Raw genomic sequence first — 19,469 nt, 5'->3', positions numbered from 1 at the left:
CACCATCAAATGAGTTTATTGCATTAAATTAAAGGGGTGGAGGTTTTAAAGTTTTCATGTGGATTGTCAAATCCTGTTAAAGCTGATTTACCTCAATACAGGTTGCATTAGGAACAAGTCTAGTCAGACTCAAAATAGAGAATTACCGCATATAAAGTTGTTGTGGTTTACTCAATTACTTTTAAATCAACTATAAGCTCAAGAGGTCTGAGTTCTGTATGTGAAAAAAGCTTTCATGTTACTTGATTATCTACCCACAGCATTTTCAGCAGTAATAAGAAAGTAATAAGAAAGGCTGGGTAGACAGCAGAAAATCATCTCTTCCAAATGCAAAATGGAAATTATTTAAAGATTGCTCTCTACACTTGCAGCATACAGAAATTCAGGTGGCAAAAAGCCAAATCTTTCTCCTGAAACTACAGTTAACTCTCACTAAAGTTAACTCTTGCTACAGCTAAACTCTTGCCAAATATATGTCCTCCAGTGTATTCAAAAGAGCACACTAAGATAACTAAAACATAGAAGAAACTGTGTAAATTATACTTAGAAGCTGCTGTGCCATGCAAAGAGTTAATACAGGTGGGCAGATATTTATTAATACTGTTTATTCACCCAGGAGAATGGCAGGCAATTGCAAACCCTCTCTGGTCTCAAAGACAAACCTCCAGGAAAGGCTATGAAATATGTTCGTTTGCGGGAAGAATTTTGCTTGCTTTTTAAGGTAGCAAAAATGAAGCACAGACATAAAGACTGTGACAAATCACACAAAACAGGAAATTCAAAGTTATGTCTGACTCCCACAGGTTCCCTTTGATACAGCTAGGTTGCTTGGTGAATCAGAAAAAGGACACTCTTGTATTTGCCATTTTATGCTTTTAATTCTCATTTTTATTTGATTTACTAGTAGGCCCTAAACACTAACAACACACACTTTCCCGACGGGTTTAGAAGTCAGAAGGCCATACCCATCTTCTGTTTTGAAAGGCTCCTGCCACATGCAGCTTTACAGAGCCCTTAGCAGTTCCCTCCTTTGGGGATGCTGCTGAAAGGCCCGCTCACACTCGCACACCTCTTCGGACATCTTATTTTTAATGTTGCTCCTTTTTGATGCAAGGAAATGACATATTTTGTGAACAACAATTGTCTGCCTCATGGAGAAATGCTCAGACCATTTTAAGAAAAATGACACACTTGTTTCTTAAGCATTGTGAACACAAAAGATTTTCCCTTTTCCCCTTTTTTCCTTTCTCTCTAGTGAGGCCATAGAGAAATATCTGCACAAAGGGTTTTGCAAAAAACATCAGTCATGTTCCCCTGCTCGTTATTTGTTCACATCCCTCCCAGAGGAATCAGACTGCACCTTACCACACCTCCCTCCCCCTCCAAAGGCCAGCTTGACCCAGAAGAGTTCTCCAGTCTAGACATCTATCTGACAACACAAACACAATAAAGAATGTGGTATGAGGAGCGGCAACCCACAGCTGGGGTAATGCAAAACTGCATATTTCAGCTGCAGTAGCACTGCTGAGGGCAGAGAAAAGTCGCTGTGGATCTATGCCTGTAGCTACTTCTGGGGCAAGGTCAGGCTCCCCAACATGCCAGGGACATGGGGGACCTGCTCGCTGCTGCTGTCGCCAACCCACAGCCTGCTTTCAAATGTTACTTGCCCTGAGACAGGAGATGTCACAGCCTTTCCAGGAGAGGAAATTGGGTCTCTGCTGTTAGTCTTTTCTGCCAGGCATCATCACTGCAAGGGCACATGGGACTTGCGGAGGACTCATCTGCATGGGTTGTGACACTCTGGGGAGCACTCCAAGGACTGATGTTTCTTCCCAGACATATCTGCAGAAGCACCTCAGGCCTCATAACTGTTTAAATCCACACTAAAAGTAGACTGGAGGTTATTTTGATTTTGAACAATAACTTTTGGTGTCTCAAGTTAGCATTTATGGGAGACATCTGAGAAGACAGGTACTACTCTTCTGTGACTGCTTCTTCAGTAGTACAGAGACCTATCAGATGCCTCCTCTTCACAGGATGCTGAAAGAGTAAGAGCAGGCTTGTTTTTAGAACATAATTTTTTCAAGAGGAAGGATATAAAAGGGACAAAGAGTATGTGAAGCACATACATCCTCTGTCTCACATGAAACATCTGATTTTGCTGCAGTTCTGTAATGTGAACACAAAAATAAAATTCAACTAGTCATCCCAATTCTGCTTGTTTCAGGAGAAAAGTCTGATGAACATTTACCTGAAACTACCACTAGTCTGGGAAAAAAACTCTGTAAACCCAGACAAAAGTTTCACCTTTTGTTCTTAAACTTTTAGTGAACTGCAACTCACATCTCTGATTTCCAAGATCCTGCTTCTGACTACAGTTCCTTTTCTCTAAACTGGAACCAAGATCCTGTGGACCAAGGAACAAAATGTTAGTCAAACAAAGCCAAACCTAAATAATGGATTTCGGATTTTAAAAAAAAAGAAAATTAAACCAAAAGCAATCTTAAAATATAACACAGTAATTGGAATGGGCTGCATCTGTTCAAATATCAGTTTAAGTGTCACATTTACAAGTAGGGAATGCTTCAGAATTATGAAGCACAAGGGGCAGAAATAGCATGAGTAAGACATAAAAAGATTTTATGTACAATGGCATGGTTTGGAGCCCATAAATTGCAGGCCTATCATTCAATGTTTTAATTTCACCTGGGCAGACGTATTTGACCAGAATTTCCTCACTCTTTTTCCATGCCCAGCTCCATAGTGAACCTCTGCAGTGGCCCTTCACAAGTGCACCTTTTGAGCTGTGAGTTAGGGGGTGCTTTGTGCCTCCAACCAGAACCCACATTCTTTAAGCAAGGTCTCAGCAACCTATACAGCCAGGATTGGAGGTGACAGAGCAAACAGGCTTTGGCCACAGCTCCTGAGGCCGTCTTAAGCAAGGATGAGGTCTGCATGGCAAGACCCTTGTCTTGTACAAGAGAAAATTGTATGTGTGTACACTGGTTGCTGCTGAACCAAACCAGAATTTCTGTGGTATTTTGTAATACTCCAGTTAAGTATGGGGAGAAGCTGCGTGCACACAAAGACTCACAGCTGCCCAATCAAAATAAGCATTTAAATAGATTAACCAGACAACTGTGCTTTCGAACTTGCAATCGTTACACAGCTAACATAAATCAGAGGGATTTACAAATATTTGTTTCTCCAGATAAAAAGAGGATATTAGCAGGATTTTTTTAAGTGCATTCACTGCCACTATCTGTCCCTCCCAGCTATGAACAAGCAAACAAGGAAACAAAATGAAAACAAGGATGTTATGCATGCAAAACCTGTAGTCACAATTTTAGACTTGGGGATTTTGGTTTAAGCTTAATATAAAAAGACAACTTACTAATGTAAGTAACATAAACGACCTGATTTTGTTTAGCTTTTTGAAGACCTCTGAACTGAAGGATTATTTGAGAGAGCTGGAATTTAAGTTAAGGCACATCCTCTGACTAGAGGATGCTATTATGGTACTAGTTTACAATACAATCAACAGATTCTGGTAAGGCAGAATTCTATGCAATTTCTTTCTCTAGACTTGAATATAATCTGTCCTTCCTAGTCTATTTGAAAAACTGTTTTCAAATAAGAAGACTCATTTAACAAATCCACATCCTTAACACACACAGAGGCTCCTCTGTCAGCTACTGATGGGCAAACATGTTTATGCGGAAGCTCTGCTCAGAGCTCCTTTTTACTGTGAGAAGCCATTTTCCTTCAGGAAAATGGTGTTTATGAACCATTCTGTCCCCACACAGCAAGTTTTGAATGACAGATTCAGGAAAACAGTATGAAAAAGAAATTACTCTCTTTCATAATCCATCAGCTCAGCTAAAATGGTAAATCAGAGGAAAGTTTGACACAAATGTAATCCCTTAGGAGTAGAATCACTTTGAATAGATTTGAGGGAAAACACACTTCCTTCTCAAATTCAGTAGCTTGGATGGTTATATTTGTCTCTGTCAAGTTACATGCAAAGCAGCAGAATAATAGAATTCAATACCTTGGGGATATGCTAACTTGATAGATGCATCTAACTTTCACAACTATTAATGGGAATTATATACTGAGTATAGAGAAAAGGACATATGCATAAAACCATACACTTCTAATGATATTTAACCTTAGAAAAACTTTCTTTTTCTGACTTCTGTTGCAAAGATCCTACTGCTGTGGCACGCTGTTAGTGCGTTATCAGATTTCTTGGTAAAGAGGTATCTCTCTCAACAAAGCAGCATCTCCTTTTTCTGCCAAAGGTAAATTTGCTAACATATCCCCTGGGTATTAGCTGCTCCTTTTAATGCATTTGCAAATTACTCCCTCCAGTCACCTTTCAGACTGTGAATCACTAGCTGGCAATACCACCCTGCTGAAATAAGGGAATGAATAATCAGCTCCCTCATTTCTATTTGTGTTTGAAATTTTACTGGGCTTAAAGAAAAATAAAAGCCATGAGTGAAACCTGCCCATTCTGAAATAAATAGGTGTTTCACCCTTAAATACCTCTCTTGAAACTTCACTGAAAGGTCTTTATCTTTGCCATTATTTCTAAATCACATGCAAAGAATACATTCACTATACTAAATAACAGTATTTTAAGGACACTTGTATCTATATGAGTGCATGTCCACCCACATTAAAAGAAATTAAATGTGGACAATAAAACCCCTGCATGTAGGAAAACAACACTTCTCATTCCATACAACAATACATTACACACTGCTTGCAGCAGCCAACCCCCAGCAGGGCTTGCATTACAGTGTAAGGGGAGGACATTCCCACATTAGGTGCTGCTCTGCAGGAAGGGACTTGCCAGTCTAAAATGTTTAGTCTACCTGCCTGAAGATGTGTGAGGGACTGCAGGCTCTTACATTTCATTTATGATGAGGCAGAATATAATAATAAATTTGAAATGTACACATCGAGTTGGATTTCCAGGGTTTTCCTCTCCCAGTTGCTTCACATTATAGCTGTTGCTGTGAATCCACTGTTTCAGTTCTCCAGCTAGATGTTTAGCCATTCTTAAAACCATGATCTTTCACCAGGACTCCAAGACAGCATATACACTTGCAAGCTTGTTTAAAAGAAACATTGCAAAGAAAAACTCATTTAAGTCTCTACAAAACAATTCCTTCTATTGAAGAGAAAGCTGGGAAGAGATAAGAGAGAAGCACAAGAGCAAGTACATCAAGCAGCAGCTCAGAAACTACCACTGCCTCTGAATTTTTATCTAAATACCTCAAACTTCATCCAATTACTTCAACCATTTTTTTTCTAACAACTGAGAACTGTGAAAAGCAGAATATGATTACACTTCATAAATTTTTAAATGGTGCAATTCATTTCTCACACAGTATAATGTTCCTCTATGACTACATAATGTTCCTGCTACTGCAGGACAGAATATGTTTACTGTCACATACATTAGTTAAATGTAACAGGATAAGATCTTCAGCAGACGCTGTGATTTCTGAGTGTTGCTATGTCAAATCATAATCATTGAAGTTTAATATTTGAGAGTCATCAAATGTTTCTGAATATTGGTCATCATCATCCTTCATCTGGAGGGCACTTATTCAACTGCAGAAATCAGTAACAGTCTACAGAATGTCTAAGGGCTTCTACGAAATGCCTTGATCATTTTAATCAAATGCCAAGTGGATTCATAATTATGTCATGAAAATACTATTTCAACAACTGTCATTGAGGAGGCTGTGCATCACATGGTCATAGCAGCTGAACCACTCAGCGTCCCTTTAAACACCAAGGGCCAGTTACACACTTTGTTATGGCTTCTGGTGTAACTGCTCAGTGACATGGGCAGCTCATTCTCTAAAGCTGTCACTTTGGCATTTCTCACAAATACTACACTCATGCAGAACACAGTATGTTTTTAAAAGTGTTCTCATAAAGCAAAACAATTCCAAGCTTTCCAAAACCAGTAATAGCTTAGACCATACCAGAGGAAAGCAATCCCTAGCAATAGACACATTTTTTTAATTCCTTGGATGTAAATTTTTATAACTTGTGCATATTTGAAATATCCCATTGAATATCCCACTGAAATATCCCAGTACAACATTAGTTAGCAGAGTAGTTTAACTGTTTTGTTACTTCTAGTCCTAATTCTGAGAGGGATGTGAGTGATACCAGCCTGGTGGTGGTAACCTTCTGCATCACAGATTCAAAAGTTACAGGGTCTCTATGACTCTTAAGGATGGTATTCCCAGTCTGGCCTTCTGCAAGTGAAGCCATTCCACTCAGCTAGTTTTGCAAAGCCCTGACTTATCTGGATATGTGTTTCACAGTCCAAACCCTGTCTTAATATAGAGATTCACATTGGAAAGTCCATCACATCCCTTGGCAGTATTCTAATAATCAAAATATCCTGTTTGTTAAAAATGCACACCTTGTGTCTGAGATGGTTTCATTCACCTACAGCTTTCATTTGCTGGAACAGATGCTTGTTCATCTTTCATAATATCCTCCCCCACAGAGTCTAAAATATCAAGTTAGCAAAACTTAACACCTTGTTTTCCACTAACTGTGTCAAACTTCCACGTGTGCTCTCCTACCTACAGCAAAGCATTCTGGCAGACCAGATTGAGCTAGGTTGCACTACCTTACCTTTGCCTTGAGGCAAATGATCCCAGTTAGTGGTTTTTATGTTATGTGTGGTATCTTAACAAGGCATGGCAAAATGCCTGCATATCTGACCCAAACCATATCCAGCCAGAGAACAGCTATGGTAGGTACTATTCCTAATTATTTTCTTTGTCATATGCTTAAAACCACAACAGTTCATCATTTTGAAAAAGCAGGCAATCATTAACTTTAAACTCTTACCTGAAAATACAAAAAGACAGCATGGTTCCCTAAATAAACAGTACCTCCTCCTTCCTTATCTACTGAGGGCCTAAGGACAACAGAGTGGAAATTGATGCCCTGGTAAAAGCAAACTGTATCTCATTTTCAAAAGCACAAAATGGAAACTTAAATCAAAATCCACCTTTTAAGGGGAAAGTGATGATTGTATGGGTAGTCTAGTGTTCGTGCTAAGCAACAGCTTGGAAAAGCAGGTGTCAGTGTTTTCTATTTCCAAGTATGTGGTTATGATAGTGGTAAATGTGCCTTGTCATTAGCTTTCAAGGGTAAGATACTTCAAATAATTAGTGGTTTGCTTCTAGCATTTGCTACCCACCTTCACCCATGAGAAGGCCAATAAGTTTCTGACTTCAAACCACCAGTAGGTACATGCCTGATAATCATACTATAAGTCATCAGAACAATAAAGCCTAGCTATGGAATGTGTAAATTGGCTGAGCCATGAGTAATACACATGTGGACAACCAAGGGAAAAGTTAGGTCTTCAATGGTCAAACAGAAGCAAGTTATCAATGCTTCCATGAGGCACACAGGCTCTTAACCTGAGAAAAATATGCTAATATTTTATTAAACCTGACAGGCTGTTTGAGACTATTGAGAATTTCTGGATGCTCTAAAGGCTTTATTCCAGAATTTCTGTAGAAAAAGAACAGTGGTTATGGCTCTCTTTGAACCTCAGTTTCCCAATCACAATAGAGAAGTGTTGAAACAATCTCTGTTCATTTCCCACAAGTTCTATAATTGTCTATAGAAACTATAATTAACAGAGCATTGCATTACTTTTTGCCACATGTTAAGCAACACAAGTTGAAACTGTAGAAATACTAATATAAATAACTGTTCTGAAGTTTAATGGTGGCATCAATAATACAATGGATGAAATCGTGGGAAGCTGGAGATCTGTGTTTGGTTCTCCAAAGACTAAGAGGCTTCTCATTTCCTAGCTTGCTGCTTCAACCATAAGCCAAGACACAAAAGTTGTTCTTAGTTTTAAGTCACCAACAAATCTTGTCTCCTTCTCCCATGTAAAAGAAGGAGCCTCTAATCACTTCCAGTGCGTAGGAGGACCTTTCATGCCTAATAGGGATACTTTGAAATCTTTATTTCAGGGTCAAGTGCATATTTTTTTAAACAACTCAATGGGATATGCCCAAGTCTTCATTCTAAACACCTGCCCCTGAATACTGGTGATTTAGCAGGAATCACATTTTTATTTTCCTTCATACACATTAAAATCAGGGGACATATTCGTACAAGAATCCCTAAGCTGCTTCTTGCACTAATAAATATTCATTCTAGTGTGGCCTCAGGGAAAAGTGAGAACAGCAAAGGCCCCAGCCAGACAGAAACCTTAAGGCAAAAGTGTAAAATGTGAGAAGTAAGGAGTGTGTGAGCAAGAAGTTGAAGGAGAAGGAAAAACAAAAATGAAGAAATACATTTTGGTTGTATTTTTTTTTCCAGAATAGTTTACCAATCTCTTCCTGCTGAATGTCTTCCTGTATCTATTATCCAGAGCAAAGAGAAAGCAGATATGGCTTGAGTTACAACCAGACAGTGTGGTATTCCTGTTTACATGCAAACTTGGGTTATGATAGCTCTGAAAGCCTCATGGCCTGGCACTGTACTTACCAGATGAGAATACTACAAATGCAATAAAAGGATCAGCTTCCCAGATTTTTGACTTAAGGCATTCCCTTGTGGTAAAGTTGGGTGAGGAAATGGAAGAATAGACTGAGAGGAAGAGGGGAAATTCAATAGCCCAGAAGCATGTATTGCTGACCTAGTTACTTTGTGAAGGCTTAAATAAAGAGGCTTACGGAGTCATGACTATTACATGGTCCCCTCTGATCTTTTCATGAGGATGAGAAACGGTTGTTTTCAGTTTAGAAAGGAAAAAAGATTCTGTATGTAAAGTGTCTCTTTGTTGTGCTGTGAACTCCCTGGAGAGAATATCAGTCACCCTGCAGGGGCTGGAATAATGAATGAATCCATCAGGGAACAGGCTTTCTTCTCCTGTGACATGCTTTGGGGGACCACCCACACGCATGTCAACCCCTTCTGTGCAAAGTGCTGCCTCTAAAGCCTTCCCCTGTCTCAGCCAGCAAGGATCCTTCATCCCAGAGCCCTTCATTGCTGGAGTTCAGATACTCTCAGGCTGAGGAGTGACACGACCATGGGTCTCCCACTTTCAGTGCAAAAGCTCTAACCATTGTAGGAAAAGGAGGCAAGGCAACCGTGAAAATTGGTAATAGGAGCTGTGGGGAGGTAGAAGGTGCACAGCAGGGCAGCTGGCCTACTGCCACAGCACAGTCACTGCAGAATCACAGATCTCCTTGTATGCCAGAGACAAATGAGAAGGGTAATTGCTGCATGCTGGTGGGCAGAACCGGTCAAAAGGAATAAAAGACCAACCACCACCTGCAAATGACAGCACTTCTCTTTAAGTCTCCATTGGTTCCCGATTGCAGATTGACAAATTTGCTCAAAACTTTTCAAAATCTCATTAAATGCTTCCCATTAGCGAAACAAAGATTTACTTTTTTACTTCCTGCACCCTTTCTGTAATTTTCTCAAGAAGAATGGAACACTCTGAAATCACTACCCAGTCATGTTAAAGGAAAATTTAAGATAGCTACAGAACCGAGAGCGGAGAATCCCAAGTGGAGCTTGAATTTGCACAGTGGATACTAATTGCATAATGAAGGAATATTTTAAGAGACTAGACAGTTGGAGGAAAAAAAATGGGAAGGGAAGAAGACTTATTTACATCTATTTCCCCAAGCACACACTTCAGTGGCTAGAAGTTATTCACATACAGTACTGTCTGCAGTATTTCAACGTATGCTGAGTCCTGATGCAACTATGACTTCACATTTGCTCCAGCCACAGAGCTCCCAAAGCATATGGAAGCTGGTCAGGACAGCCTGGTAACACTAAAATCAGGAGGGCAGCCAAAATGCTCCTTTGAGCATTAAGACCTTCTTTGCTGAAGCCGTGCTATCCAAACTGTTGCCGAAGCTGTGCTATCCAAACCACTCATGTACTGCAACTTTATATAAAAAGTTTTCAGCAGTATCTAAGCTACTAATTAGGCTCAGGGATCAGACCAGATCAGTATCTCAAGACACACAAGAATCCTGGATAGGTGCTTCTGCTTTCTTCCCTGAAAATAACCAGAACAGATAACTCATTACAAATCATTTGTGGTCTGCTTCAAAGTTCCTTCTCTTGTACAGCAACATTAAAGATGTGCTTATATTAGTTAGTGAGATGAAATCTTCAAAATTGCCACATTATCATCCAAAAGCCCCAGGCACCATCAAACCATGCCAACAGTGACGTACAGGCATGGTGAACTTAATGCCATTCTGGGCTGCAGAATCCACAGCTGGATTAAAACTGGAGGGAGGTGGCTCTCCTGCATCTCACATCTAAAATATTTAGACCCAGGAGAATTACAGGTCAACACTTGATAAATCTAACTGAACCCTCTTTTCTTTCTAAGTCAATGAAATGACTACCAGCTCACTTATGATCCTTCTGGGGAAAATGTTAAACAAAATTAAAAACCACATCAACATTCTGAGGAGGCATTAGTCCTTTAGTCCTCATTTCCCATTCTCAACTTTTCCTTATTAACTACACCAGCATCAGACACTTATCAGTGATTAGGGAGCTTCAGTTTTCATACATCTTAGGAAATGCATGCAAGTGTTTTCAAAGGAATGGTCTGGTCTTGATGAGAAATCATCCTCCTTAGATATTTATCTTTTTTTGGGAGTACCAACCCCAAGTCAATTCATCTGCATCCTCCCAAATTCCCCTACTCTTCCTGGGCAAAAATCTTTAATGATACCTTACAAGAAGTTTGGAAGTATTCTCTTTCCCTTGACTGCCTGAAATCTCCCGTTCCTAATGTTCTGAGGACTTCAAAAAACTGCAGTCAAATTACTCTTTAGCTCCAAGAAAGAGAACCAGATGACTCTGGCTCCTGTAAGACTGATACCACAAAAGCCCCCTCGAGGGAATTACAGCCTCATAACATACAGTTGCCTATTATTTATTCTGTGGCCAGATTCTGCCAGCTGGTATAAATCAGGGCAGGTTCCTTGCCTTCAACAGAGGAAGCTGATTTATGCCAGCTGACAGTCTGGCTGCACGCGTTCCACTTGCACAATGCTAGTTTTTAAAGAGACCTGTTAAAGTGCCCCAGGCACGTAAGAACCACGCTTGGGTCTTGGAAAATGTTGCTGGAGGAATAAACTGTGAGACCTTCCTGCTGCTCTCTGGGCGTACTGTTTAAATTCACTTGCTTTTCTAACAGAAGGAAGTCTCTAAGCCCTGACAGAGCCACCACGACCTTGGGAACAAATACGGATTTTCTAATGTGTCCTGCATAGACCAGTTTTGTTTTTTTTTAACTGAGCTTAAACTCTCCATTAAATGAAGCCCACCCGAATTCCAATGCAATGTTTTGGAGGAACTGATCAGCTGCACAGAGGGCAGAGGTGATCTTTCAAAACTTGTGTTACTGGTAACTATAAACAAACTATAAGGAATGTGGTGTGACTTTCAAATCACTGACTGAACTTACAGCCTTGGATGCTCGATAAATCTTTCTTTTTTTTACCTTAAAACCTCAGGTATCTACTTGCAGAACAGGGCAATAGCTTGTTCGAGGGTGTGGGCTGAAGTGCTTGGGTACAAACAGAAGATAGTCGGACAGAGAAGACAGTGTCCTAATCCCTCTGGTTTCAGATTGCCATTTCAAAGGCAATGTTAATCCCAGGTGTCAGTGCAGGGATGTAGCTGCCAGGTTGTAAACTGAAGGATGCTTTAAGTGTGAGGAAGCAGACTCTTCCATCTGTTCCTGAAATCTATTAATTTCAGTCAAATTTTTGCCAAAATACTACTCTGGGTGAGCAGAGAACTGGAATCCTGGAATCAGACTTACAGGACTGTTAATAATCCAAATTGTGGTTCCTTTGCATAACAGAAATTTCTGAACACAGCTTGTTATTATGCTATGAAACAAAGACTAGAAGACAGCAGCCACTTGAGCACTGCCATTTCTACCCAAGGAGGAGCAAATGAACACATGGCTACAGGTCAGCCTTAAAAACACTGTCAGGAAAATGTTCTTCCTGTCCCACAAAGTGCTTCAACATTTCATACTTTTTCATATTCACAACAGAGTGAAACCAAAATCATTTGAGGTGGTGGGTGTGGAGATGTCTGTACACACATGCCCCGTGAGAGAGTGATAACCCTCCAATATCCTGGGGAGAGTGGATAGGGGGAGCTCCAGTTTCAAATGTGCATTCTGTGAGTCAGGCTATGCACTTAATCCTGCCTTTCTTCCATTGACCAGTGATTATTCTCATTATTGATTAATAATTATTTCTCTGTCTTTCTATATAAGAAATTACACTGTGGACTATGGAAGAAAAAAAAAAAAAAGGAAAAAAAAAAAAAAAAGGAAAGGTTTCCTGATGAAAGTTTAATGGAAACTGGTACATTTCCACAAATTGTTTCAGTTTTGACAAATCAGCATTTTCCCATGAAAAACAGTGTCAAAAACTCTCAACCAGCTCTAATTCTAACCAGATTAACTCAGGGATGAATGCCAGCAGGAAGTTCTTGCTAAATACCAGTTGTTTGAGCAAAGGAAAACTACTTCCCGAAATTATCATCCCAGAGGTGAAAAGGCTTTAAAACCCATATGAAAAAAAGGACAGGTCATTCCAGCTGTAACAACTACAATGGCATTCACAGAAAGAGCAAGGAAATGGCATATTAAAAAAAAATATGCACAAACATGGACAAATCAGTGATTAGTATTTCCCCTGACACTGCTAATGTTATTGTCTCTTAAAATCTAGAACAGTTGCTAAAACTTTGCAGCAATGCAAACAAATGGACATTAATGCATATGAACTGCTGGGCAGCGCCCTTAATACCTGCTTCAATTTAAATTCTACTTAAATGCCTAGAAGCTAATGGACGCATACAAATGATGAGCATACTGTCACCAGGAAAAACAGAATTAAGCAGTTAGTTCTAACTACTCCTAACTAACAGTTCGTTAGTTCTAACTACTCCTCTGGATGAGATTCCACCGGTGCATGGTGTTTGAAGCAATTTGCTCTCTTTACATCTTACCCTAAACATCTGTACACAACAAAAACAGTGCTTTCAGGTAGTTGCACTCAACAAATGCCAGTGGTGCTGCTCTCTCTCTACGCCAGAGTGCAGACATAACATGAAAAACAACTGCTGAAGCCTTAGCTGGGTCACTGAGAACCCAATTCTGCAAATGTTTCGTATCAACTCATTGCTTATAGTGGCATTTGCCCTGTCCCAGTGTACGCCCACTCCTTGCTGTAACAGCAATCTATCCCCTGTAGTAAGGAGTTTCTCCACTGTTTCTTAATACAATACCTGCCAGTGAAGTAAAACTTCAAAAGGACTTTGTCTGTCAAACCCAAGACATGTACTTTCTGATTTATTTTAGTCTTCTTTAACCTTCCAGAATAACAGTTCACAGAAGAGCACAAGTATTTTTTCATCACCTTTTATTTTATTCTTGAAACCGTTTTATAAGGGTTTAAAAAACAGTTCCCATTATCCTGTAGGAAAAAAAAGAAAAAGAAACAAAATCCCTTCTCTACCGCCAACAAAATTTAAGGCTAAAGACCTATGAAGTAACCCAAAATCTCAGCACTCTCTTAGACTAGGACTCTGCCAACTTTCTTTTGCTTATCAGGACTGGCTCTCCACTCATTCGTGCTGGAAATCCCTTGTACGCTCCAACGTATTCACAGACTGGTTGATATCTTAGTCAATTTCACTGAGTTTGTAACACTCTGGCAATACAAACTATCTAGTACCCCTGGGATGTGCCTGTCTGGGTGTTTCCCGAGTCAAAGGGCTCCTGTGTGGCAAAGGAGATGACACTGTGGTCTCCCACTGGCCTCAAGACATCCTTCCATTCCTCTCCTTGTCAGGAGCCAAAAGGGCTGTGGGAACCATGGGCAAATCAGGACTGGAGCAGCCCACCTCCCTCCTGCTGATTCCAGAACCGCAAAGGTGGCTGGAGGCCCTGCCTTTCACTGTGCCACCAGCGCTCGACTGTAGCCATGCCAGCCAGTGTGGGGATTGCATGGACCACTTTCCCACACCAATCTGTCTCTGCACTAGTGAAAATGTTTCATACCTACCTAGCAGATACAAATGCACTCTGTTATGGAAGATCCAAGAGCAACAGACTGGGCCCAACCAGTTGGTTTTGCTCATTTTGGCAATACTGAAAGTAAGGCACAGCTCTTCTGAGGTCAGAGAAGTAAGCGGCAGTGAATGCCAGCAAAGTGCATATAGAACATACATACATTATTGAGAAAAGAGTTCCTATGCCACAAACGCAAAAAATATCAAAAGATCACTTAAAAAATACCTTGTAGAGGAAACATAAGCATCGGAAACTCCAACTGGTGCTACAGTGATATTATGCTCTTTTTTTTTTTTCTCCCCTCAAAAGAGCAACTGCTTTCTAAAAGCCTTTGAAAAAAACAAACCTGCAAAAACCCCCACAAACCAAACCATGAGAAATTTTCCTTCTGGTAAGAGCCTGATGCCATATTTGCTGCTATGTTCGGAGTTAACTTTGTCGCAATGACAGCTTTTATCAGGCACCATTACAGGATGCTGCATCTTTGAAACCGTAACAACTCTTCCCAGAAAGGAGTAGTTCGTTTTGAAGCAATATTGTTTGACTAAATATAGGTTATATAATAGCAACGGTTTATAAAATATAAGTGAAAACATATTATGAATATGAAAAACTCTGAATTACTCCGCTGCCCTTTTTTTGAAATTACCTCTGAAACTGTTTCAGGAAATCTTTTATAACTCTAGGTAACTCTCCTAATGCTAATGGAACTATATTCATTTGCAGCAGCTTAAGATCTGGCTCATAATTTTTTAATAGATACCATTCCGATATGAAATTCACAACCTGAGTATTAGAGAAGAGTGTTAATGACAAGGAACTAAAACCAGCAAATAAACAAAAGTGTTTTTCAAAGTCTTAGGCATAAAAGCCTTAGAATTCAAGGATATCCCATAAACAGCACAAAATGCAATAATATCTCTGATACCTACCTACTTCCCTCCTGAAATAACTGGAAAATTGCCAGTTTTAATGAGGGGCAGGAATGCATTTTAGACTCAATCATGTTACAAACACATTCCATCCCGTTACGAGATGTTTGTTCTCCTACTTCCCTTTTGCAAATATCTGAAGCTCTAAATTTGATTTTCATACTATAAATTAACTATGACATGGCTTTTAAAGAAATAGACAATAATGCAAGCAGAGTTTGGCTGAATGGAGAAATTAAGTTCCTGATGTTCAGAGATGAACAATTATTACATGGATGATTCCAAGGAACAAATTTCTGGTTATGATAATCTAAAGATAAATTACAAATTCATATGATCTTGGACAATACAATACACTAGTATCAATTTCTTATGTGTCAAATGCTGGTTTGCATTCACATTTATTGATTAAATGCTCAATAAATCATTCACAATCATTCCAAAAAATCACACCTTCTCCCTTTACTCTATGGAAAAAACTTCATTTACTTGTGCATCGTACAGGACATGAGAGCATCTTTTTCAAGGGAGATCATTCCTATTGAACCTGTTCATGAATTTGTGGGGTTTGTCCAAAATCATTACAGGAATCTGTCATTCTTATCTAATATTTTGCTGTGAAAAATGTAAAAATGAAATTTTAGCTGGCGCTTTCTTAACCAGCCAGCTGGTCAGTTAGTAGGCATACCTGGGAATTGAGCTCTTCTGAGACTGATATTTCTCCTTATTTCAACCTCAATATACTGCTGAGTTATTATAAAATAAGTAACCCTTTTATTTTTTTCCCGTTTTGTTTTCCCCCAAGCATTTGGCAGCTCTAGTTTTCATTCTGATGCCAAATAACTACCAACATCCAAACCTACACTTTCTGCTCCACAGAACTGTTGCTTTCTGATCAACTCTTCCTTTCATAATAGAATCCTATGGAACAATAGAATCCTACGGTGATTATCAAAACAACTTTTGGAGCTATGGGACAGATAACAGGTCTACTCGGTTTTGGTTATTGTAGATGAATACAGCATGAAAATTAGGCTGTAGATGAAGATAAGCATGAAAAATGCTGAATTGTAACCAGTTTATGTTCTTTTTCCTCACTGGACCTATGACCAAAAAGAAGAAACTCTTGAGCCATGCCTGCTGTTAAAAATCTACCTGTAGTTAGAGACTGTCTATAACTGACTGAGTGGAAAATTAGAAGTATAATAATAATAACACAAAATTAGCAAAAGTGGAGCTTCTCCATTCAAAGTTTTTGCGATGGGAATCTGCAAAAATTTGGGGCTGGGGTCAAAAAAAAAGCCATTATTAGTTGAGTATGATTTACAGTAATGAAAAATTATAACATGTATAAAAAATTAACAAGAAGCTGCACACCTCATTTTAAAATAATATAATTTTGAGCTGTGGGACACCATAGCGTCATATTCTTACACTGTCTTTTTCTTCTGCCCTAAGCTTTCATGAGTAATTTTGCAGGTATGCAAAACCTGTTGACTTTGACAGGGCTGTTAATGAAGCATGAAGTTATTCATAACTGCACATAGCTAATGGCAGTAGCTATTCAAGAGTTATCTACTTCATGTTATTATGTTTCAGCCAAAGTTTGGGATCACTACTGACCATTAAAGGACCAGATGGGAGAATCAGTGGGCCCAGGGCAAAGTTTATAGAAGGCCAGGTGTATGCACACCTTACCTGAAGACTAAAACTAGATGTGCTATCACAAGACACCTTAGAAATCTACTGAATTCTTCACAAGTGTTTCAGATGCGGTCTGCTGCAATCTGCTGTTCTCTATTTAGGTTCACCACTTGTGCTGCAACATGATTTAGGGCCTAACCTTGATATTACAGATGTTAATTCACAGGTGGGGTTGACTACTGGTAGGACAGCAAGATGGAAAGCTCTTCAGGGCAGGAACCTTGTTTCTGCAGCAGAAGTTTAAGCTCATAGTACATTATAAATTATGATGTGAAGAATACTGCAAGCTACAGCCCCCCAAACCTATGTCGGCATATCTTGGTAAAAGCAGAGTAACGATTACAAAGTGTCATTAACAGTGAGTCAAACAACATGCACAGTCAGTGCTAGAGGAATGAGTGCTTTTCAGTCCAACTGCTCACAGTCACGGCTAAACTCTGCTCTTGTTTGGCAGAAACTCACACGAAACCCAAGTTTTTGGTAACCAAGCGCAGACCCACGCAGCAGCGGGCTCTGTGGCCACGCACAGGCCCTCGCTCTGAGAGCCACTCGAGGCACTCTGCAGCTCTGTCCCCGCGGCTGTGCAGGGACAGGGGTGGCTCCGAAGGGCCTGGGGTTGCCCGTTCCGTCCCGTTTCCCTGCACGGCGCGGTGGCACCAGGTGCGGGATTGCCGCGGGCAGGGCCGGCAGCGTTCCCCCGGCGACCGCAGGCAGCTCCCCAGATGCCCTCTCTGAGCTCCTCCGGCCCGAGCGGACCCTGCTGATTTCCTGCCAAATCCTCTCCTTCTCCCCCCCTCTTCCCTCCACGGACGGAGCTCAGCTTTGGCCGCGAAACCCCGAGATTCTCAGTCCTTTCTTCCCCGCTTACTCTCCCGCGGGGCCATCAACAAACACGCTCACCCCTCCCGAAATGTTTCCAGCCTCGAAACTTTCTTAGCAACCGTGTCCCCCGCCTCCCGCGGCGGACGCCTGTCCCTCGCCGCCTGCCCCCCTCCCGCCCCGCTCCGCTCCGCTGCGGCCCCAGCAGCTGTCAAGCGGCAGCGCGGGCCGGCGCGCACTTACCCCGGAGCAGAGCGGGCACCGAGCTGCCCATGAGCACCCAGAGGCAAAGGCGCAGCAGCAGGCGCCGCAGGCTCCTCGGCAGCCGGGGAGTCATCGCGGAGCCGGATCGGCGCGGCCGGCGAGCCGCGGGCGGGGCGCGGGGGCGGCGGGGAGGCCGCGGCGGCGGTGGCGGGGCTGGCGGGGAGCGGGGCTGCGCCGCTCCGCTGCTCGGGACCGCGGGTGACTCACTGAAAACTTCACTTCGGCGCTGCAGGGGAAACAGGAAATCTTAAACTTCGCCAACAGCTGGGCAGGACTTTCTTACTCTTACAGTAGTTCCTTCTCCCCCTTCCCACAGTCACCCCCCTTCTCTGCTCTCGCCCTTTTTTCTTTCCTTTTTCTTTTTTTTTTTTGCCGTTTAACATGAAACCTCACCCAGTTTGGTGTCAATCATCTGCCAGAGGCCAGCCCCTCTCAGGTCTGGCTCTCCCACCACAAGCGCGGCGGGGCCAGCCCCGACGTGCAGCCGGCTGGATCCCTGCGCCTGCCTCTCTCCGAGGCGGGGACCGGGCACAGCCTCCCGCCCGGAGCTCCACCGGGGCTTGCCAGGAGCCTCAAGGTCGACGGGAAGCCACCGGCTCGGAGGGCTCCTTCTCCCTGCGAGTTCAAAAGGACGCAGTCGTGTCATTTGGGACATGGGGACTTTGCAGAGCTCCTCCTCGCATCCGTGTCCCTGACCTAAAGGATGCTGCTGCAGCCTGTTTCCCCTCTGCAGAACTGGTATCCGAAAGAAGGACGTAACCCCCAGATAAACTAAAGGAGGGGGCAGGGGAGGTTGAAGTCAGGGTAACAGCAGGAAATGTTCACACAGAGTAGCTGGGCACTCAGCTTGCAGATGTTGAAGCTGACTGAAACAACTTGTCACCTGCTTCTTATTTTGCTCCAAAATGGGCTGGTTGTGCACTACTTGGTCTCAAATGCTGTGTACGTGACACAAATGAAGTTTGTCTCCATCTCGCTCCAAATGAACTTCTACCAGAGATTTTGCCTTCTCTGCAAGGAGGAAATTGCACCTAGGATTTGGGGAGTAGGGCCACACCAGTGGTGCCAGCATTGCATGGCCCAGTCAGGGACTATAAGAACCACTCAGCTTTGAACCTGAATACGGCTCAAGCTCTCTGCCAGTATAAAGCCAGCCACTGCATAGCCAGCAGTTGTATTGAGACTCATTTTCAGCTCACAGTCTTCCTTCCTCTCTGGGGTAAATGTCTGGGCATTGATTGAAGGGTGAACTGATGCACATGGGGATTATTTGAGGGCGATTGAATGTTGGTGATTTGCTTTTGTCTCAGTTACAGCACTAGTCAGAGATACAGATCTGGGTATTTCAGAAATAGGGCTAAGCCCTTGGGGTAATATATGTAACCATGCTCTGAATGTCCCAGATCACCTCTGTTTGAATTTGGAAATGTTTGCATAAAGAATTTAATTGGCCTATAACAGACATTAAAAAGAAATCATTGTGATTTTATGTAAATTTAGTTTTAAACGCTCCCTAAATGCATATTTTCACCATGAAGTCTCAGTTTATGGTGCAAAGTCTCATAAACCACTCCAAGAGCATTTTCCTC

General features: G+C 41.6%; 1 protein-coding gene across 1 annotated transcript in view; it reads right to left on the bottom strand.

Moving 5' to 3' along the window:
- The window catches only part of TGFBR2 (transforming growth factor beta receptor 2), a 61,038-nt gene extending 42,614 nt beyond the window's left edge, over positions 1 to 18,424 (bottom strand). The window contains exons 1-2 of the mRNA XM_085051171.1: positions 18,274 to 18,424; positions 17,860 to 18,106 (exon numbers count right to left, since the gene is read on the bottom strand). Coding sequence (XP_084907297.1) covers positions 17,860 to 17,953 — 94 coding nt within the window. The 5' untranslated portion in view covers positions 17,954 to 18,106; positions 18,274 to 18,424. The remainder of the gene's footprint in view (positions 1 to 17,859; positions 18,107 to 18,273) is intronic.
- Between the last annotated feature and the right edge of the window lie 1,045 nt (positions 18,425 to 19,469).

This window comes from Lichenostomus cassidix, chromosome 2 (assembly GCF_008360975.1).
Source record: "Lichenostomus cassidix isolate B80296 chromosome 2, HeHo_3.0, whole genome shotgun sequence".
Classification (NCBI taxonomy): domain Eukaryota; kingdom Metazoa; phylum Chordata; class Aves; order Passeriformes; family Meliphagidae; genus Lichenostomus; species Lichenostomus cassidix.
This window is presented reverse-complemented; position numbering and strand designations above follow the sequence as displayed.